Below are 22,500 nucleotides of genomic sequence, written 5' to 3' on the forward strand. Positions count from 1 at the left end.
ACATTCAGGTAATTGTTAGACACTTGCGTGTCCATGGCAATAACAAGGGGTAACCATCATGAAAAAACCATCTCTTGAATGTGGTTTTGTGTACTGAAAAGCCTCAAGGGAACACAGGAATTGCAGAAAGTTTTTGCAAAGTAAAGAGCCATGTAAATTGGATAAAACACCATCTGACAGAGCAATTTTCCTTTTTTCAAAATAGGTCCAACATGGGCAATGTCAGTGTAGAAGCAGTGCTGGTGGTTAACAACTCTGCACCGTTGGATCAACTTCCACTGCCTGAAGAGGTTGTCCAAGATTTCCAGAGTGCTGTGCTAGAAAGCCAGGCCAACGGCACCAGGTCCATCTTTGATCCTGACTCCGTCCAAGTATCACGTAAGGAAAATTCCAGTCATGTCTCTCTCTTCTACCCTCTCCCTTGTTTATCTATTCTGGGCCAAGCACAGACACATGCTTACTTTTGTCACCTATCACACAGGGCTAAGTAGTGAGTCAACGACAACAGGGGTCACGCAAGCTCCAGAGAGAAGTTACCGCCTTCAAGCCACCCTGGATGAGGCATTTACACCAGAGCTCAGAAACTCCAGCAGTCCACAATATGTTCAACTTGCCAGACAGGTGGAGGCTGAGGTGAGTATAACTTGAGGGTTTTTTGTGTAGAATCCCCACATCCTTATGACTACATGGCCTGAGTGCATAAAGAGAAGGCCAACGTCCAGTTTTCCACCAAGAGGACACATAGTCATGGCCAGCAAAGAAATAAAGAAAATGAAAATGAAATCAAAATGACCCTTCTGCCCAAGAAAATGACTGCTCAACTAGAAGCTGCTTGTTTTGGCTGCAATTTTCCACTGGCTTCTATTTCATGTCCTGAAACGAAGTGGCAAATTGAACCATGAACTACAGTTGACCCTTTTTTCCTTGTCTTGTCTTGTCTTGCTGTTTACAGGTTCAGAAAATTGTGGACGAAGATTACTTTTCCATCTTTGTGGATGTGATAGTGCTCACATTCAGGTAATTGTTAGACACTTGCGTGTCCATGGCAATAACAAGGGGTAACCATCATGAAAAAACCATCTCTTGAATGTGGTTTTGTGTACTGAAAAGCCTCAAGGGAACACAGGAATTGCAGAAAGTTTTTGCAAAGTAAAGAGCCATGTAAATTGGATAAAACACCATCTGACAGAGCAATTTTCCTTTTTTCAAAATAGGTCCAACATGGGCAATGTCAGTGTAGAAGCAGTGCTGGTGGTTAACAACTCTGCACCGTTGGATCAACTTCCACTGCCTGAAGAGGTTGTCCAAGATTTCCAGAGTGCTGTGCTAGAAAGCCAGGCCAACGGCACCAGGTCCATCTTTGATCCTGACTCCGTCCAAGTATCACGTAAGGAAAATTCCAGTCATGTCTCTCTCTTCTACCCTCTCCCTTGTTTATCTATTCTGGGCCAAGCACAGACACATGCTTACTTTTGTCACCTATCACACAGGGCTAAGTAGTGAGTCAACGACAACAGGGGTCACGCAAGCTCCAGATAGAAGTTACCGCCTTCAAGCCACCCTGGATGAGGCATTTACACCAGAGCTCAGAAACTCCAGCAGTCCACAATATGTTCAACTTGCCAGACAGGTGGAGGCTGAGGTGAGTATAACTTGAGGGTTTTTTGTGTAGAATCCCCACATCCTTATGACTACATGGCCTGAGTGCATAAAGAGAAGGCCAACGTCCAGATTTCCACCAAGAGGACACATAGTCGTGGCCAGCAAAGAAATAAAGAAAATGAAAATGAAATCAAAATGACCCTTCTGCCCAAGAAAATGACTGCTCAACTAGAAGCTGCTTGTTTTGGCTGCAATTTTCCACTGGCTTCTATTTCATGTCCTGAAACGAAGTGGCAAATTGAACCATGAACTACAGTTGACCCTTTTTTTCCTTGTCTTGTCTTGTCTTGCTGTTTACAGGTTCAGAAAATTGTGGACGAAGATTACTTTTCCATCTTTGTGGAAGTGATAGTCGTCACGTTCAGGTAATTGTTGGACACTTGCGTGTCCATGGCAATAACAACGGGTAACCATCATGAAAAAACCATCTCTTGAATGTGGTTTTGTGTAATGAAAAGCCTCAAGGGAACACAGGAATTGCAGAAAGTTTTTGCAAAGTAAAGAGCCATGTAAATTGGATAAAACACCATCTGACAGAGCAATTTTCCTTTTTTCAAAATAGGTCCAACATGGGCAATGTCAGTGTAGAAGCAGTGCTGGTGGTTAACAACTCTGCACCGTTGGATCAACTTCCACTGCCTGAAGAGGTTGTCCAAGATTTCCAGAGTGCTGTGCTAGAAAGCCAGGCCAACGGCACCAGGTCCATCTTTGATCCTGACTCCGTCCAAGTATCACGTAAGGAAAATTCCAGTCATGTCTCTCTCTTCTACCCTCTCCCTTGTTTATCTATTCTGGGCCAAGCACAGACACATGCTTACTTTTGTCACCTATCACACAGGGCTAAGTAGTGAGTCAACGACAACAGTGGTCACGCAAGCTCCAGAGAGAAGTTACCGCCTTCAAGCCACCCTGGATGAGGCATTTACACCAGAGCTCAGAAACTCCAGCAGTCCACAATATGTTCAACTTGCCAGACAGGTGGAGGCTGAGGTGAGTATAACTTGAGGGTTTTTTGTGTAGAATCCCCACATCCTTATGACTACATGGCCTGAGTGCATAAAGAGAAGGCCAATGTCCAGTTTTCCACCAAGAGGACACATAGTCATGGCCAGCAAAGAAATAAAGAAAATGAAAATGAAATCAAAATGACCCTTCTGCCCAAGAAAATGAATGCTCAGCTAGAAGCTGCTTGTTTTGGCTGCACTTTTCCACTGGCTTCTATTTCATGTCCTGAAACCCAGTGGCAAATTGAACCATGAACTACAGTTGACCCTTTTTTTCCTTGTCTTGTCTTGTCCTGTCTTGTCTTGCTGTTTACAGGTTCAGAAAATTGTGGACGAAGATTACTTTTCCATCTTTGTGGAAGTGATAGTCGTCACGTTCAGGTAATTGTTAGACACTTTCGTGTCCATGGCAATAACAAGGGGTAACCATCATGAAAAAACCATCTCTTGAATGTGGTTTTGTGTAATGAAAAGCCTCAAGGGAACACAGGAATTGCAGAAAGTTTTTGCAAAGTAAAGAGCCATGTAAATTGGATAAAACACCATCTGACAGAGCAATTTTCCTTTTTTCAAAATAGGTCCAACATGGGCAATGTCAGTGTAGAAGCAGTGCTGGTGGTTAACAACTCTGCATCGTTGGATCAACTTCCACTGCCTGAAGAGGTTGTCCAAGATTTCCAGAGTGCTGTGCTAGAAAGCCAGGCCAACGGCACCAGGTCCATCTTTGATCCTGACTCCGTCCAAGTATCACGTAAGGAAAATTCCAGTCATGTCTCTCTCTTCTACCCTCTCCCTTGTTTATCTATTCTGGGCCAAGCACAGACACATGCTTACTTTTGTCACCTATCACACAGGGCTAAGTAGTGAGTCAACGACAACAGTGGTCACGCAAGCTCCAGATAGAAGTTACCGCCTTCAAGCCACCCTGGATGAGGCATTTACACCAGAGCTCAGAAACTCCAGCAGTCCACAATATGTTCAACTTGCCAGACAGGTGGAGGCTGAGGTGAGTATAACTTGAGGGTTTTTTGTGTAGAATCCCCACATCCTTATGACTACATGGCCTGAGTGCATAAAGAGAAGGCCAACGTCCAGTTTTCCACCAAGAGGACACATAGTCGTGGCCAGCAAAGAAATAAAGAAAATGAAAATGAAATCAAAATGACCCTTCTGCCCAAGAAAATGAATGCTCAACTAGAAGCTGCTTGTTTTGGCTGCAATTTTCCACTGGCTTCTATTTCATGTCCTGAAACGAAGTGGCAAATTGAACCATGAACTACAGTTGACCCTTTTTTTCCTTGTCTTGTCTTGTCTTGCTGTTTACAGGTTCAGAAAATTGTGGACGAAGATTACTTTTCCATCTTTGTGGAAGTGATAGTCGTCACGTTCAGGTAATTGTTGGACACTTGCGTGTCCATGGCAATAACAACGGGTAACCATCATGAAAAAACCATCTCTTGAATGTGGTTTTGTGTAATGAAAAGCCTCAAGGGAACACAGGAATTGCAGAAAGTTTTTGCAAAGTAAAGAGCCATGTAAATTGGATAAAACACCATCTGACAGAGCAATTTTCCTTTTTTCAAAATAGGTCCAACATGGGCAATGTCAGTGTAGAAGCAGTGCTGGTGGTTAACAACTCTGCACCGTTGGATCAACTTCCACTGCCTGAAGAGGTTGTCCAAGATTTCCAGAGTGCTGTGCTAGAAAGCCAGGCCAACGGCACCAGGTCCATCTTTGATCCTGACTCCGTCCAAGTATCACGTAAGGAAAATTCCAGTCATGTCTCTCTCTTCTACCCTCTCCCTTGTTTATCTATTCTGGGCCAAGCACAGACACATGCTTACTTTTGTCACCTATCACACAGGGCTAAGTAGTGAGTCAACGACAACAGGGGTCACGCAAGCTCCAGATAGAAGTTACCGCCTTCAAGCCACCCTGGATGAGGCATTTACACCAGAGCTCAGAAACTCCAGCAGTCCACAATATGTTCAACTTGCCAGACAGGTGGAGGCTGAGGTGAGTATAACTTGAGGGTTTTTTGTGTAGAATCCCCACATCCTTATGACTACATGGCCTGAGTGCATAAAGAGAAGGCCAATGTCCAGTTTTCCACCAAGAGGACACATAGTCATGGCCAGCAAAGAAATAAAGAAAATGAAAATGAAATCAAAATGACCCTTCTGCCCAAGAAAATGAATGCTCAGCTAGAAGCTGCTTGTTTTGGCTGCAATTTTCCACTGGCTTCTATTTCATGTCCTGAAACCCAGTGGCAAATTGAACCATGAACTACAGTTGACCCTTTTTTTCCTTGTCTTGTCTTGTCCTGTCTTGTCTTGCTGTTTACAGGTTCAGAAAATTGTGGACGAAGATTACTTTTCCATCTTTGTGGAAGTGATAGTCGTCACGTTCAGGTAATTGTTAGACACTTTCGTGTCCATGGCAATAACAAGGGGTAACCATCATGAAAAAACCATCTCTTGAATGTGGTTTTGTGTAATGAAAAGCCTCAAGGGAACACAGGAATTGCAGAAAGTTTTTGCAAAGTAAAGAGCCATGTAAATTGGATAAAACACCATCTGACAGAGCAATTTTCCTTTTTTCAAAATAGGTCCAACATGGGCAATGTCAGTGTAGAAGCAGTGCTGGTGGTTAACAACTCTGCATCGTTGGATCAACTTCCACTGCCTGAAGAGGTTGTCCAAGATTTCCAGAGTGCTGTGCTAGAAAGCCAGGCCAACGGCACCAGGTCCATCTTTGATCCTGACTCCGTCCAAGTATCACGTAAGGAAAATTCCAGTCATGTCTCTCTCTTCTACCCTCTCCCTTGTTTATCTATTCTGGGCCAAGCACAGACACATGCTTACTTTTGTCACCTATCACACAGGGCTAAGTAGTGAGTCAACGACAACAGTGGTCACGCAAGCTCCAGATAGAAGTTACCGCCTTCAAGCCACCCTGGATGAGGCATTTACACCAGAGCTCAGAAACTCCAGCAGTCCACAATATGTTCAACTTGCCAGACAGGTGGAGGCTGAGGTGAGTATAACTTGAGGGTTTTTTGTGTAGAATCCCCACATCCTTATGACTACATGGCCTGAGTGCATAAAGAGAAGGCCAACGTCCAGTTTTCCACCAAGAGGACACATAGTCGTGGCCAGCAAAGAAATAAAGAAAATGAAAATGAAATCAAAATGACCCTTCTGCCCAAGAAAATGAATGCTCAACTAGAAGCTGCTTGTTTTGGCTGCAATTTTCCACTGGCTTCTATTTCATGTCCTGAAACGAAGTGGCAAATTGAACCATGAACTACAGTTGACCCTTTTTTTCCTTGTCTTGTCTTGTCTTGCTGTTTACAGGTTCAGAAAATTGTGGACGAAGATTACTTTTCCATCTTTGTGGAAGTGATAGTCGTCACGTTCAGGTAATTGTTAGACACTTTCGTGTCCATGGCAATAACAAGGGGTAACCATCATGAAAAAAACATCTCTTGAATGTGGTTTTGTGTAATGAAAAGCCTCAAGGGAACACAGGAATTGCAGAAAGTTTTTGCAAAGTAAAGAGCCATGTAAATTGGATAAAACACCATCTGACAGAGCAATTTTCCTTTTTTCAAAATAGGTCCAACATGGGCAATGTCAGTGTAGAAGCAGTGCTGGTGGTTAACAACTCTGCATCGTTGGATCAACTTCCACTGCCTGAAGAGGTTGTCCAAGATTTCCAGAGTGCTGTGCTAGAAAGCCAGGCCAACGGCACCAGGTCCATCTTTGATCCTGACTCCGTCCAAGTATCACGTAAGGAAAATTCCAGTCATGTCTCTCTCTTCTACCCTCTCCCTTGTTTATCTATTCTGGGCCAAGCACAGACACATGCTTACTTTTGTCACCTATCACACAGGGCTAAGTAGTGAGTCAACGACAACAGTGGTCACGCAAGCTCCAGAGAGAAGTTACCGCCTTCAAGCCACCCTGGATGAGGCATTTACACCAGAGCTCAGAAACTCCAGCAGTCCACAATATGTTCAACTTGCCAGACAGGTGGAGGCTGAGGTGAGTATAACTTGAGGGTTTTTTGTGTAGAATCCCCACATCCTTATGACTACATGGCCTGAGTGCATAAAGAGAAGGCCAACGTCCAGTTTTCCACCAAGAGGACACATAGTCATGGCCAGCAAAGAAATAAAGAAAATTAAAATGAAATCAAAATGACCCTTCTGCCCAAGAAAATGAATGCTCAGCTAGAAGCTGCTTGTTTTGGCTGCAATTTTCCATTGGCTTCTATTTCATGTCCTGAAACCCAGTGGCAAATTGAACCATGAACTACAGTTGACCCTTTTTTTCCTTGTCTTGTCTTGTCCTGTCTTGTCTTGCTGTTTACAGGTTCAGAAAATTGTGGACGAAGATTACTTTTCCATCTTTGTGGAAGTGATAGTCGTCACGTTCAGGTAATTGTTAGACACTTTCGTGTCCATGGCAATAACAAGGGGTAACCATCATGAAAAAAACATCTCTTGAATGTGGTTTTGTGTAATGAAAAGCCTCAAGGGAACACAGGAATTGCAGAAAGTTTTTGCAAAGTAAAGAGCCATGTAAATTGGATAAAACACCATCTGACAGAGCAATTTTCCTTTTTTCAAAATAGGTCCAACATGGGCAATGTCAGTGTAGAAGCAGTGCTGGTGGTTAACAACTCTGCATCGTTGGATCAACTTCCACTGCCTGAAGAGGTTGTCCAAGATTTCCAGAGTGCTGTGCTAGAAAGCCAGGCCAACGGCACCAGGTCCATCTTTGATCCTGACTCCGTCCAAGTATCACGTAAGGAAAATTCCAGTCATGTCTCTCTCTTCTACCCTCTCCCTTGTTTAACTATTCTGGGCCAAGCACAGACACATGCTTACTTTTGTCACCTATCACACAGGGCTAAGTAGTGAGTCAACGACAACAGTGGTCACGCAAGCTCCAGAGAGAAGTTACCGCCTTCAAGCCACCCTGGATGAGGCATTTACACCAGAGCTCAGAAACTCCAGCAGTCCACAATATGTTCAACTTGCCAGACAGGTGGAGGCTGAGGTGAGTATAACTTGAGGGTTTTTTGTGTAGAATCCCCACATCCTTATGACTACATGGCCTGAGTGCATAAAGAGAAGGCCAACGTCCAGTTTTCCACCAAGAGGACACATAGTCATGGCCAGCAAAGAAATAAAGAAAATGAAAATGAAATCAAAATGACCCTTCTGCCCAAGAAAATGAATGCTCAACTAGAAGCTGCTTGTTTTGGCTGCAATTTTCCACTGGCTTCTATTTCATGTCCTGAAACGAAGTGGCAAATTGAACCATGAACTACAGTTGACCCTTTTTTTCCTTGTCTTGTCTTGTCTTGCTGTTTACAGGTTCAGAAAATTGTGGACGAAGATTACTTTTCCATCTTTGTGGAAGTGATAGTCGTCACGTTCAGGTAATTGTTGGACACTTGCGTGTCCATGGCAATAACAACGGGTAACCATCATGAAAAGACCATCTCTTGAATGTGGTTTTGTGTAATGAAAAGCCTCAAGGGAACACAGGAATTGCAGAAAGTTTTTGCAAAGTAAAGAGCTATGTAAATTGGATAAAACACCATCTGACAGAGCAATTTTCCTTTTTTCAAAATAGGTCCAACATGGGCAATGTCAGTGTAGAAGCAGTGCTGGTGGTTAACAACTCTGCACCGTTGGATCAACTTCCACTGCCTGAAGAGGTTGTCCAAGATTTCCAGAGTGCTGTGCTAGAAAGCCAGGCCAACGGCACCAGGTCCATCTTTGATCCTGACTCCGTCCAAGTATCACGTAAGGAAAATTCCAGTCATGTCTCTCTCTTCTACCCTCTCCCTTGTTTATCTATTCTGGGCCAAGCACAGACACATGCTTACTTTTGTCACCTATCACACAGGGCTAAGTAGTGAGTCAACGACAACAGTGGTCACGCAAGCTCCAGAGAGAAGTTACCGCCTTCAAGCCACCCTGGATGAGGCATTTACACCAGAGCTCAGAAACTCCAGCAGTCCACAATATGTTCAACTTGCCAGACAGGTGGAGGCTGAGGTGAGTATAACTTGAGGGTTTTTTGTGTAGAATCCCCACATCCTTATGACTACATGGCCTGAGTGCATAAAGAGAAGGCCAATGTCCAGTTTTCCACCAAGAGGACACATAGTCATGGCCAGCAAAGAAATAAAGAAAATGAAAATGAAATCAAAATGACCCTTCTGCCCAAGAAAATGACTGCTCAACTAGAAGCTGCTTGTTTTGGCTGCAATTTTCCACTGGCTTCTATTTCATGTCCTGAAACCCAGTGGCAAATTGAACCATGAACTACAGTTGACCCTTTTTTCCTTGTCTTGTCTTGTCTTGCTGTTTACAGGTTCAGAAAATTGTGGACGAAGATTACTTTTCCATCTTTGTGGATGTGATAGTGCTCACATTCAGGTAATTGTTAGACACTTGCGTGTCCATGGCAATAACAAGGGGTAACCATCATGAAAAAACCATCTCTTGAATGTGGTTTTGTGTACTGAAAAGCCTCAAGGGAACACAGGAATTGCAGAAAGTTTTTGCAAAGTAAAGAGCCATGTAAATTGGATAAAACACCATCTGACAGAGCAATTTTCCTTTTTTCAAAATAGGTCCAACATGGGCAATGTCAGTGTAGAAGCAGTGCTGGTGGTTAACAACTCTGCACCGTTGGATCAACTTCCACTGCCTGAAGAGGTTGTCCAAGATTTCCAGAGTGCTGTGCTAGAAAGCCAGGCCAACGGCACCAGGTCCATCTTTGATCCTGACTCCGTCCAAGTATCACGTAAGGAAAATTCCAGTCATGTCTCTCTCTTCTACCCTCTCCCTTGTTTATCTATTCTGGGCCAAGCACAGACACATGCTTACTTTTGTCACCTATCACACAGGGATAAGTAGTGAGTCAACGACAACAGTGGTCACGCAAGCTCCAGAGAGAAGTTACCGCCTTCAAGCCACCCTGGATGAGGCATTTACACCAGAGCTCAGAAACTCCAGCAGTCCACAATATGTTCAACTTGCCAGACAGGTGGAGGCTGAGGTGAGTATAACTTGAGGGTTTTTTGTGTAGAATCCCCACATCCTTATGACTACATGGCCTGAGTGCATAAAGAGAAGGCCAACGTCCAGTTTTCCACCAAGAGGACACATAGTCATGGCCAGCAAAGAAATAAAGAAAATGAAAATGAAATCAAAATGACCCTTCTGCCCAAGAAAATGACTGCTCAACTAGAAGCTGCTTGTTTTGGCTGCAATTTTCCACTGGCTTCTATTTCATGTCCTGAAACGAAGTGGCAAATTGAACCATGAACTACAGTTGACCCTTTTTTTCCTTGTCTTGTCTTGTCCTGTCTTGTCTTGCTGTTTACAGGTTCAGAAAATTGTGGACGAAGATTACTTTTCCATCTTTGTGGAAGTGATAGTCGTCACGTTCAGGTAATGTTGGACACTTGCGTGTCCATGGCAATAACAACGGGTAACCATCATGAAAAAACCATCTCTTGAATGTGGTTTTGTGTAATGAAAAGCCTCAAGGGAACACAGGAATTGCAGAAAGTTTTTGCAAAGTAAAGAGCCATGTAAATTGGATAAAACACCATCTGACAGAGCAATTTTCCTTTTTTCAAAATAGGTCCAACATGGGCAATGTCAGTGTAGAAGCAGTGCTGGTGGTTAACAACTCTGCACCGTTGGATCAACTTCCACTGCCTGAAGAGGTTGTCCAAGATTTCCAGAGTGCTGTGCTAGAAAGCCAGGCCAACGGCACCAGGTCCATCTTTGATCCTGACTCCGTCCAAGTATCACGTAAGGAAAATTCCAGTCATGTCTCTATACTTTCTTTTTTTTTTTTATTTCACTATTTCCTTTTTCAATGAAATTTTCTTTAAGTGGAATTTTTCTGTATTGTTTATTCTCCAACTTTATATTTCGTTGGGTTTCTTTGGTTGCACAGTGTTTTATCCTTTGTTTAAACTATTTTCTTTTTTACATTTCTGTGTTGACATTTTCACTGGACTACAGGTCAAACCCTTGTTTACCTCGCTCGATTTTACAAGTCTTCCAAGATCTTGAAATCAGGTTTTATCACACTCTTTGGGGGAATTATCACAAAGTATCCTCTCTTTGATGTTTAAGATGGAGACACTTTAAGATCTTTAAAAAAAAGAAAGAAAAAAAGACCAACAAAAAAATACCTACCCAGCTTACACTCTCGGATTTTATTCTGAACACTGGACTAGAGAGAGTGTTGGGTGCCACATGATTTATATCATATCACATGAAAGTAAATGTCAACAAATGTACAACAATCGGAGCCAAGTGCGGGGCTGCTGGCTGTATCCATCATTTGTAATAAGAGAAAGAAATGAAAGATGTACAGCCTTGGAGTTCGTAGCTGATTTCTTGCATGCGTGAATATGAGTAAAATTTTATTCGGTTTCCTTATTTTGTAACTTTGGCATCTTCATTGAGGCCAACACAGCAGTCTTCATCGCAATATTTTTACAAGAAATATAACCCTAGGTATTGTATCTACCTTCTCTGCTCTTCATTAACAAAGAACAACAATGTGCACGTACAGCACAATGAGTAATGCAACAACTGCAGTGCAGCCATTTACAGAACCATACAATACATTGAGTAAGTGCACCATGTTGTTCGCCAGGCTAAATAACGTATCAGAAAAGTTTGCTCATGGTAGTTAGCTTATCCATGTCGATTGAAAAAACGAAATTTTTAAGTGGAGCCCCAAGTTGTGTCAAGCGTGCCTTTGCCCCTGTGAGCCAGTGGGAGTGTGCTGCGTGTGGGAAAGATCTACATGGGAAATTTTGAACATAAGTTAGGTTGCAATCTTGCTTTTGACCACTAGGTATGAACGTGACTTTGATATATTTAATATCTTCATCCATGCGGGTGAGAGATCATTAAAGAACGCAGATGATTTGAAGCATGTTTGAAAGTGATTATGGGGGCAAATATAACGTTTGTCCAATAGGTGGTGCTATTTTCATCACCAAAATGCATGTGTTGCTGTTGTAGTAGCAGAGGTTGGAGCCCATTGATTCTACAAGTCTGCAATTTAATTTAGCAGACGCTTTTGTCCAAAGCCACTCACAATAGATCTGTTCAGAGGTGGAGCTTGATCATGTATGTAAATTTGAAGTAGATTGGACTTGGGATGAAGGAGCTACAATGACCTTCTGGTTTAAGGCCAGATCACAGCCTGATCAATTATGCTTGTTTAAGGCATGACAGCCATTTCTCAGCACAAAATTCTTCAATAAGTTTTCACTGTCACTGTGTGCAGTGTACACATCTTACATTTGAAGATAATGCAAAAAATACTGCAGGTGGGGTTTGTTCAATAAGTACCCTCTTGTTTTCCCAATAAAGGATATTGTATTGTATTCTCTTTTAATTGTCAAAATCCGAAAATTGAGGAAAATTTTGGAACTTTTAGAATTCATTATGGTTATAAGGGACTTTGTTTTCACATCCTGGCATGATAGTTATGCTAAAAAAAAAGTAAGACATTCACATCAAAACTTGTGGCCAGATAGTGGCAAGGGGACCAGATTCTTTGAGTAAAAAAAAGACAATTTTTTTACCCACTGTCTTTACCCATATGCTCGGGGAGTCACCCACAAAGGACCCCCCCCACCCCCCAAGGCTCAAGCTATGGAGCTTCATTAAGCTTTTGAGAGCATGTTTCCAGTTAATTTCAACAGATGTTATCCGGAGGAAAGTTTTGCCACTCAGCGTGTTTGGTAGTTTAACAATACATTCAATATCCTTCCACGCACACACACACACACCTCACTCACCCCTCCCCTCTGTGTTCCAAGATCCTGCCCCCCAGCTTGTATCCGCCCTAACTCGCCTCCTACAACACACCCCCTCTGACAGAGCAAGAAGCTGGCTGGCAGAAAATGTAACAAACACAACAGTTATCCCCCTTGTAACACATGGTGGTAGCTTTTTCAATTTGACCGGCACGAAAAAGACCATAAATTAGTGGGCCAAAGCAGGTCTGGCGTTGCCACTGCCAGCTGATCAGCGCAAAGTCGACTGTGGGCAAGGTTTTACCTTTCTTGGCGTGTCTTCACCAGTTCAGTTTACAATGCTAAAGACGCGTGGCTAACTCATGCTAACATCTTTTGACAGAGCCTACCTGTTCTGACCAGCAGTGCTCACTCACTAGCCAGTATAGGCACAGACTAACCAGAATTACTCAGCAGACATCTCCCACTGTTGTAAACAAAGTCATTACCTGTTCAACAGAAACTCAGCTGTCTCTGCGTCAGTCTTCAGTCTGAAATCCCTCTGCAGCTTTTTCCACTGGTCGTAGATTTCTCCAATATTCAGTCTCCGTTGGCACCTGTATCGCTCATAATTCTTCCTTGCTTCAGCCTTTTCCTTGAAACTTTCTCATTTTCTTCCCTTCCCTGTGGAGGGTAACAGTAACAGCTTCCTGGTTTCGGTCTCCTCTGGCTCCATGACACTTCAGTAGCTGAGCAGCTATCTGACGTGAGAGGGGTAGTGGGGAAGGATGAGGCGGGACCATGGGCGGTGCAGAGCAGGGAGGGCAGGGAGGGGAACTGCGGTTTGGATTGGTCAATTATTATGCCATTTTGCAGCTGATGCACTGTATGGATTCTTTTTTGATCTGTTTGCTTTTTTTTATTTTTTATTTTTTATTTTATTTATATTGTGTAGATCGGACCATCCGATCATAACGGCCTCATAAACAGTGTTATTAATAATTACCAAGCTTCCAAATTGTCTACCATAGCTTTAATGCAGTTGTCAAAAAGAAAAAAATATCTTTAAAAAATCTTTTGATGTATTTGAATGATTTAAGACGATGTATCATGTACACCAGGTATTGAGGATTAGGTGTTAACAATCATGCCCTGGCAACATACTAGATTTTCTCTTCAATACATCTGAGTGGAACAAGAGAATTAAGTTTTTCATTGTCAACAATAATGCTGACGGGACCGTTCCTCATCTTCTTCTTTTTTATAAATAAGTCCGACCGACTATTGAAAAAGTACATGGTAGTTTGTTATTTTATACACTGACTACTGAATGGCATTCGTAATTACACCTAAAACTTGGTGGTGTCCATGTATGAAACATAAATGTTAAACGCCAGATGACCCCAGGCTGTGAGGCTGAGCTCAATAATGTATTGAGGGATTTTTATTCTTGATTTTACAGGAACTGCGACTGCAACAACAAGAAGTTCTGCAACTACAACTCCGAATTCAGGGGCTCCAATGACGACCACTATGACAACAGTTTCTACAACTGAACGACGCACTGCACTAAATTTTTCTTTCACCTCTACTGGAGAGACATTTACTGATGACTTGAAGAACAGCTCATCCCAAGCATTCACAGATCGAGCTGAAATGATTAAGTCGAACGTAAGTTTTTTTCCTTTAACCGGTCAACATATCCTGGTCAGGGTTGCAGGTGGCTGGAGCTTATCTCAGCTGTTGTTGGGCGAGAGGCGGGGTACACCCTGGACTGGTCGCCAGTCAATCACAGGGCTGACACATAGACAGACAATCCTTCACACACACACACACACACACAAACACACACACACACACACACACACACACACACACACACACACACACACACACACACACACACACACAAGGACAATTAAGAGTGTTCAATTAACCTGGTGAGCATGTTTTTGGACTGTGGGAGGAAGCCGGAGAACCAGGAGAGAACCCACACATGCACGGGGAGAACACACAGAAAGGCCCACCGATCAAGCTGGGACTTGAACTGGTGACCTTCTTGCTTTGAGGCTGCAGCACTAACCGTTGCGCCACCATGCAGCTCACCCGCTAAATAATGCATTTATGATTTACGCAAAATATCAAGCAACATACAGTGTAGAAGCTTTCGCTTCTTATTAAAGCTTTTTCTGGAAGTTAAATGCCTGTAGACAGTAGTAAATAAATGGTAAATAAATTGCACTCTAAAGTCCTAAACAAAAGTCTGGACCTGACAAGCAGTGCATGCTGAAAAATGCTACCACAATAAAAGCCTCCAAAACAGAACAGACTTCATGTAACAAACAAAAGTTCTGGCTGTAGCCTACACTGAAATGCCACATGGATGCAAAACTACACTTGAGTAACAGGATTCAGATAAATTTCAACATTATAAACTGCAGTCTGCTTGCCTTTCTTTGTCTGACTGACACTTAAGAAATATATGACAATACTGAAACTGATCATAGATATAGAGAGCTATCCCTGAAAATGTTATAGTGTTCTTTTATAACTTAGTTAGGAATTAAATATAGGCCTTCGTAATCAAAATGTGAACCTGATTTAAGTCTTTAGGAACCATGGTGAAGAAATGCAACATATAGTGGAATCTTTGCAAAAGAAGAAAGCACACAAGTGTGAAAAAAATGTACTTAAAGCTTTTATCCATCTCCTTCACAGCTGGAGCCTTTCTTAAATACTTCATTACCTTCATTCCAGTCCATCACTTTGACTTCGTTCAGGTAAACGGTTTAAATTTCGCATATCTTATCGGAGGATGTTTTTTTGTTTTTTTTTACGTTTCTGAAGCACCTAACAACTTTTCTTCTTTGTCTACTGCAGCAATGGCTCAATCGTCAACAACGCCATCCTTGAGTTTTCAGGCACACCAGTTCCAAGTGGAGCTCAGATTGCAAATGTTGTGATTGCAGCAGCGTCAAATATCACTGCTTTTGACATCGACACATCCTCAATACTTGTGGACGGCATGCGTAAGTTATATATGAGTATGCCTGATTAGAGGTTGGAACACACACACACACACACACACACACACACACACACACACACACACACACGAAATCTATCTATCTATCTATCTATCTATCTATCTATCTATCTATCTATCTATCTATCTATCTTTCTAGCTTTTTTTATAGCTTCCTTGCTCTAAGTGTTGTCAAGCAACTTTCTATGTACCCCCTTTTTACAGCTTGGGCTTAGCACCAACCTATGCTTACTTTTTGTCATCCATCACACAGGGCCAATTCCTGAGCTGAACAGTGAAAGTTAAGAACTTCATGTAGTTCTTTGTAAAAAGTAGTTCATCAAAAATATATTGACATTTTCAAATTATAAATGGTGATGTATCATATTCACCGTGTATATTCTCCAACTTACTGTGCATTAACAAACATGTCCTGGCATTTCAGAAAGTTGTGGAATCATAAATGGAGGTTGGCAGGTCATCAAGCTCGGTATTACTTGGCAACATTTAAAGCAACCTGTTAGCCAATACGATTAAAGAATTGTTTAAAATAAGTCGAGAATTATACGATTTTGTGCGTCAATGACAAAGGCATACAGACTTAATGATAAAATAAATAACATAAATGAGTAACATGCTTTACCAGAAAGGACCTTAATATCACCCTGCAGAAAAGTGATTATAATGTGACAGTAAATGTGCGGGAACAATTAAACATTAACTTGTATGTTCCTTAATTTTTTTTGACAAAACACATTTTGCATCAATTACAGGGGCTGATCCAAACACAAGTCCTGAATCAACAACAGCTTCTGTTCCTACAGCCAAAGGAGTGTCGAGTACAGCCAGCACCTTGACTGGTGGATCAACAACAGCTTCTGTTCCTACAGCCAAAGGAGTGTCAAGTACAGCCAGCACCTTGACTGGTGGATCAACAACAGCTTCTGTTCCTACAGCCAAAGGAGTGTCAAGTACAGCCAGCACCTTGACTGGTGGATCAGCAACATCCGCAGCTCCGGCAACCAATTCTGGGCCCAATGGTGCAGTTACCGCGCTTCCTGTGCGAGCTGTTTTGATTGAGGCTACTTTGGCACAACCTTTTGAGGAAGAATTGAAAAATCCCAACAGTGCACAATACATTGCACTTAAAAATGAAGTTGAAACGCTGGTTTGTTACATTTTTAAGTTTCTCCTTCTTTTAGATGCAATACAGACAAACAAAACTTTTTTTGTGTCAATGTTTAATCTAAGTATTCTGTTCCACTTTTCTGTTCCTTTCACAGTATAACGGGATCTTGAGGAGACGATTCAATGAAACTTTCCTAGGCACCACTGTTTTAAGATTCAGGTAATCATGCAAGTTGGAAAAGAATTGGAAAGAATAAATTTTCTTGTCATTTTTTGGGTACATGTTTCATTGTACAGTGTTACCCGTGTCTGGGGGGGGGTGAGAAGGTGGGCATTGTGGTGATGTGCAGGGCCAGAAGGCGGCAAGGCGGTCCAAATAAAACAGATCCTCCTCATAGCATCTCTGAGTGAAAAATAAAAGAAATTAAATTAACTTGACTTCCAGGAAGGTCGGGCTGTTAGGGGCTCACTAGGGAAACACTATTACAGTCGTCAGTATTTGACTATTTCAGTGTAGATGACAGTGACTGCAATTGCCACCTTTCAAAATAACTGGTCTTGCTTGATAAAGTTGTCTGTTTTCTTTTTCTTTATTTGTAGACGCGTTTCTGTGATAAACCGTGTGGATAATACTGCAGTGGATGTCAGACTTGAGTTCAACAATTCAGTTTCACAACAACAACAACAACAGCCTCCGGAAGAAGAAGAAGTAGTGCAACTCCTAGAAAATGCTGTGACTGACCCAAACAATAACTTTAATCTCACGTTTGTTCCAAACACCATTGCAGTAATTGGTAAGTAAAGCATCAAATTTTCTCATTGTCACCAAGTGTAATCTTTTCATCTCTGCTGTTGAAATATGTGTGCTTGAAAACACAGCAATTAGAGAATTTACCAAGCTCTTTGCACTAAACATAATTCCTACTACTTTTGTAGACTAAATGAGAATAAAAGCTTCAGTTTTCACCTACAGCGGTGGTTAACAATCTTAATGAGGTGCTGAAATTATTAACCCATGATCAATCAAAGAACGCTGAGATCGGATGTGATCAAACGATTGTAATTAGGAATTGGAGCATTCCCATAATGTAATGAAAACAACTAACATTAGTTTTTTCTCTTGATTTAATACATTTGGGTGGAATAAGAGCACACATTTTTTTATTGTTGTGTTTTGTGTTTCGGATTTTTATCTTTTTTTTTTTTTTTTTTAAATCTCATCAACTGTTAAAAAAGTACGTTAATTTGCAAATTTGTGCATTGAGTTTTGAACGGCATTTGTGGCAACATCCAAAACTTGGTGGTATCCAGATGACCTCAGGCTGAGAGGATGAGCTTAAAAATTGTGAGATTTTTTTTTTCTTCATTTCACAGGAAATGCAAATACAACAAGTGCTTCAACTGCAGCTCCAAATTCAAGTGCTCCAGTGACAACCGCTGACACAACTGCTCCTACAACAACTGGGCAACGCACTACACGAGAGCTGTCTTTCAGATCTGGAGAGACATTTACAACTGACTTGATGAACAGCTCATCTGAAGCATTTGGAATTCGAGCTGCAATGATTAAGTCAAATGTAAGTTTTTTTCCTTTAACTGGTCAACATATAAAAAAATCTGTGCGACCTGCTTAAAAATGCATTTATTATTTCTGCAAAATTGTCTCTTTTTAGAACTTGAATGCCTGAAGTTTTAAACACATTTTGAAAAAGAGGCAGAGAAGTAAATCAATGTGGGTTTCTGCATTGAATTCATTAGTGGGGGATTCCACAGATTTATAGCCATCGTACTGTAGACAACACAAGATGAATGTAGTATTCACATGTGTGACAAACTAACGATCACTTTGCCCTTTACACTTAAAAAATCACGAGCTTCATTTTCATGTTAATTACAACTACTTTAAACGAGCACACGTGAAAGAGTATTATAGCTCTTTGTATATTAATTTTCCATGATGAAATGCAACTAAGCAAGCTAGTGCTGGATGATTAAAATATGACTACTGTAACAGAAAATTAATGTATCAGTCATGATTATTCTCTGTGAGGCAGCAGACATGAGTTCCTTTGTGGTTTCAGAGACTGATGGGATATCAAATCTTTCTCATAACAAACCTTGGCAAATTCTCCTTTACTATAGTATACCCTACAGCAGATGACCATGGGGAATCCAGACATGATAAAAGCAAAAGCAAAATAAAAGCTTACTTGTATTGCCAGTACTGAACATAAACAGACCTGAAATGTAAAAGCTGTGAAAAGTAGCGGACAAATAATACAAAGACTTAAACTAATCATATATCATATACAACACTGTGTAGACTTGGTATGTTTTTATTTCTCAAGGTTAGAGTTAAAATAAACTTTAAAACATTATTTGGTAACACTTTAGAGGTCCTCAAATTTCATCACACTTAGGTGATAACAAGACAAAGTTTTTTCTTATTTCTTCAGTGCATAACTTCTTTGAAGTAATGTCCAAATTTATTGTCCCAAGTCGCAATTGGTAGGTTACTTTATTTTTCAGTTTTTTTTCAATTAACTCCAAATTGCAACGTAAGAAGGTGACGTTTAGCAAATATTGTTTTAAAAATTAAATCACAACCCACCACAACACGTTTTAAGAAGTATCCCAATGTTTCTGCTATTTCCAGAGAAAAAGGTGATAAATAGCTGCTTAGTTCTTGAATACAGAAATTAGCTTGAGATCACATGTAAAATGATATATCTTTATGATTAGGCCTATAATGTTCTACATGATACTACTGAAGGCTTCTGATTTGATATTCACCAAGAGTGGGGTTTTAAATTGGCCTTACCTGACTGTGATAGACACTGTGAGTACAGGCACACTGCAAAACAGGATCTGGACAGAAGTTATGTGCTAATTTTCAACAAATTCTCATGCAAATTCAGGGGTTATTTCAAAGAAATAAAGAACTTTGCCTAATTATTATCTTAGTGCAGGGGCGTCACTAGGATTTAGGGACAGGGGGGGCTTCAGCCCCAGGAGATGCAAATGATCAAATGTGTAACAAATGAAAAACAACACATAAAGTTAAGTTAACTGCTCAACATAGAGGCTAATGCCATGACTTTTGCAGACAACACAATAATAATTTTGTATTTTGAAGTCAGATTGATAAAATTTCGTCACATAAGTAACTAGAAAAGATTTAGAATAGAATTTAAGGTTCTTATTAGTCTAAAAAATCTCTTAATGGTCTTGCTCATTTATATTTATCAGATTTGCTTTTATCATTTGAGCCAAAAAGGGCTCTCAGGTCATCAGGTAGTTGTCTTTAATGGTACCTGAAGTTAGAACTAAAACACTTGGGGAAGCCTCTTTCTATTATTGTGTCCCCCATCTGTGGAACAGCCTACCTCAAGACTTGGGGGTAGCTCCAACTGTTCATATTTTTAAAAGTAAACTCAAGACCTACCTTTTTAGTCTGGCTTTCAGTTGATTGTATTTAGTATGATTTATTGTTATTATTTTATTTATTTAGATCCTTTTAACCTGTATTATTTCTCCTTTTTAGACCAGATCTATCACTTCTAATTTTATGACCTGCTCTGCTTTAGCTGTTTTTATTACCAACCGATATAGGCTATCTCATTTTTACCATATTACTTATTCAAATTTTCCTTTATTTATTTTCAGAGTCCTACAGACAAATTACTCTATCCTTAGACTCACCTTTCCAGACGAGGTCTCTCTCCTCTCATTCCCTGTGCACCTCTGCCCTGACTCCTACAGATCAATAGGGATGGCGGAGTGATTATTGTTAATGTTTTATTATTGTTGTATTCATCACAATAATGTGATGATAATAATAATCATAAACTCTGTTAGCAGGGGGCTGGAGTCAATTGTTAACTACCATCAGTGATAAATACTTACTTTTTGGAAAAACTTCCTGATATCCATTCTATATTGATGGCTTAAATAAAGACTTCTTGTGTCTTGCTTTACTCCTGAGTCCATGACAAGAAGACAGACTCCATCTTTTAGACTGTCCGTCCAGTAACAAGGAAGAAGAGACGGATAAAGCCTGCCCACCGCTCCTAGCTTAGCTCAAACGCTGGGAGTCAATATGAAAGTTTAGCCTGTCTCTACCTCATCAGATAAACTCTTCAGCCCTCCAAACGGTCTTGAGTGCCCTTTGTGAGTCGTTTTTACCTCATTAGTTAAGCTAGCTTCTACAATCGAAGTGTTATCTCCTTCCACTACTAAACAGAGGCTTTGTTTCGTAACTTTAAGTACCGGGATGGTTTTCGCGAGAGATGGGACGTCCTCGAACGAGTCGACTCTTTTGAACAGCGCTTTTCAGTGAACAAAAATATCTGATTCGCTGCTCTGTCAGCCCTTTGTTTGCACGCCATTACTGAATACAAATTGCCTGCACGTTTCAGAACGAACAGCTCACTCACGACTGTCAATCGGTTCTCACCGTTCATTTGAAAAAGCTATACAAAAGACTCGACTCGTTCGCGATTTCACACCTCCCGCGAAAACCACATCGGGTGTGAGTAGTATGTTGAAATCACCTCAAATCATTTAGTGGGGCTTCAGCCCCTCAAATTAGGCCTAACAACGCCACTGCCTTAGTGTAATGAAATTTGCGGACCTCTAAAGTGAAGTGTTACCCATTATTTAAATCAAAATAATGGAAACTTTGCAGAAGAAGTAAAGCACACTAATGTGAAAGAAAATGTACTTAAAGCTTTTATCCATCTCCCTCACAGCTGGGACCTCCCCTCAAGAACGCATTTCTTTCATTCCAGTCCATCACTTTGACTTCGTTCAGGTAAACAGTTTAAATTTTGCTTATCTTATCGAAGGAAGTGTTTTTTTAATTTTGTTTTTTTTTTTTTTTTTACATTTTTGAAGCATCTAACAACTTTTCTTATTTGTTTACTGCAGCAATGGCTCAATCATCAACAACGCCACCCTTGAGTTTTTAGGCACGCCGGTTCCAAATGGAACTCAGATTGCAAATGTTGTGATTGCAGCAGCTTCAAATATCACTGCTTTTGACATCGACACATCCTCAATACTTGTGGACGGCATGCGTAAGTTTTATATGAGTATACTTCAATCGGGGCTGAAAGTCACACTCATGATCCTTGTTTGTGTAGTCAAAAAAAACGTCTGATTTACTTCTTCTTCTTTTACAGTTGTGTCAGGTGCAGGGGGCCACAATATCAGTCTCATCACTTCATTCTCCTTTGTCCTGCTGTCCTGGCTGCTGTCCAACTGGTCATAGAATGTGTGACCAGGCTTTAACATTACGTCCATGTCCTGTTTTGTCAAAAAAATAAATTTAGTGTTTCATTTTTTTTCATTATAATTAAATATTTTGTACCATGTGCTAAATATCAGAACAGAAAAGAAAATGGCTTATTTAACTAGGATTATTCTTATTCTTAATTAAGATAATTTGCCTTTCATTGCTCCTTCAGGTGTTTCTCTGTTATGTCAATAGAGTTCTCAGATTTAAAAATGTTTAATGAAGCACAATGAAGGTTGTGTTGCTCTTAAACAACTTTTAGACATGTCTTGCCACTTACTAAGCTATGTATATTTCTCTCATCAAATGTATCCCAATAATGATACTGTATTTATGCATATTTATGTGTTTTGGGGGTTTTGGGCTTTCAATCTGTCAATACTAGAATCAAAATAAATGAATATTTACTCAGAAATCAATTTAGGGATAAAATGTTTCTATTAAACTTTTCAATATATGAGCAAAATCTTTGGCCGTGTCTAATTATTTCCTCTTACTTTCAAAATCCATCACGTTTCAATAAAGTCACGTTGTCAGGTAGGTGAACACACAACAGATGCAACTTGGTTTTGGTGCACCAA

General features: G+C 40.8%; 1 protein-coding gene and 3 long non-coding RNA genes across 4 annotated transcripts; all 4 read left to right on the forward strand.

The window, feature by feature from the left end:
• The first annotated feature begins 1,554 nt into the window (after positions 1-1,554).
• LOC141811319 (uncharacterized) lies at positions 1,555-2,325 on the forward strand. The gene is made up of 3 exons (XR_012600165.1): positions 1,555-1,642; positions 1,963-2,027; positions 2,225-2,325. It is a non-coding gene; the product is annotated as an uncharacterized LOC141811319 (long non-coding RNA).
• A 181-nt stretch (positions 2,326-2,506) lies between these two features.
• On the forward strand, positions 2,507-3,345 carry LOC141811320 (uncharacterized). The gene is made up of 3 exons (XR_012600166.1): positions 2,507-2,652; positions 2,983-3,047; positions 3,245-3,345. It is a non-coding gene; the product is annotated as an uncharacterized LOC141811320 (long non-coding RNA).
• Positions 3,346-3,526: 181 nt separating this feature from the next.
• On the forward strand, positions 3,527-4,355 carry LOC141811318 (uncharacterized). Its single transcript, XR_012600164.1, has 3 exons — positions 3,527-3,672; positions 3,993-4,057; positions 4,255-4,355. It is a non-coding gene; the product is annotated as an uncharacterized LOC141811318 (long non-coding RNA).
• Positions 4,356-7,311: 2,956 nt separating this feature from the next.
• Positions 7,312-9,605, forward strand: LOC141784503 (uncharacterized). Its single transcript, XM_074662342.1, has 6 exons — positions 7,312-7,477; positions 7,581-7,732; positions 8,053-8,117; positions 8,315-8,452; positions 9,324-9,489; positions 9,600-9,605. The coding sequence occupies exons 1-6, from the start codon at positions 7,312-7,314 to the stop codon at positions 9,603-9,605; spliced, it is 693 nt and encodes a 230-aa protein (XP_074518443.1).
• The last annotated feature ends 12,895 nt before the right edge of the window (positions 9,606-22,500 follow it).

This window comes from Halichoeres trimaculatus, unplaced genomic scaffold (assembly GCF_033239565.1).
Source record: "Halichoeres trimaculatus isolate MK-OKI-2021-1 unplaced genomic scaffold, fHalTri1.1 fHalTri1_scaffold_22, whole genome shotgun sequence".
In the NCBI taxonomy this organism is placed as follows: domain Eukaryota; kingdom Metazoa; phylum Chordata; class Actinopteri; order Labriformes; family Labridae; genus Halichoeres; species Halichoeres trimaculatus.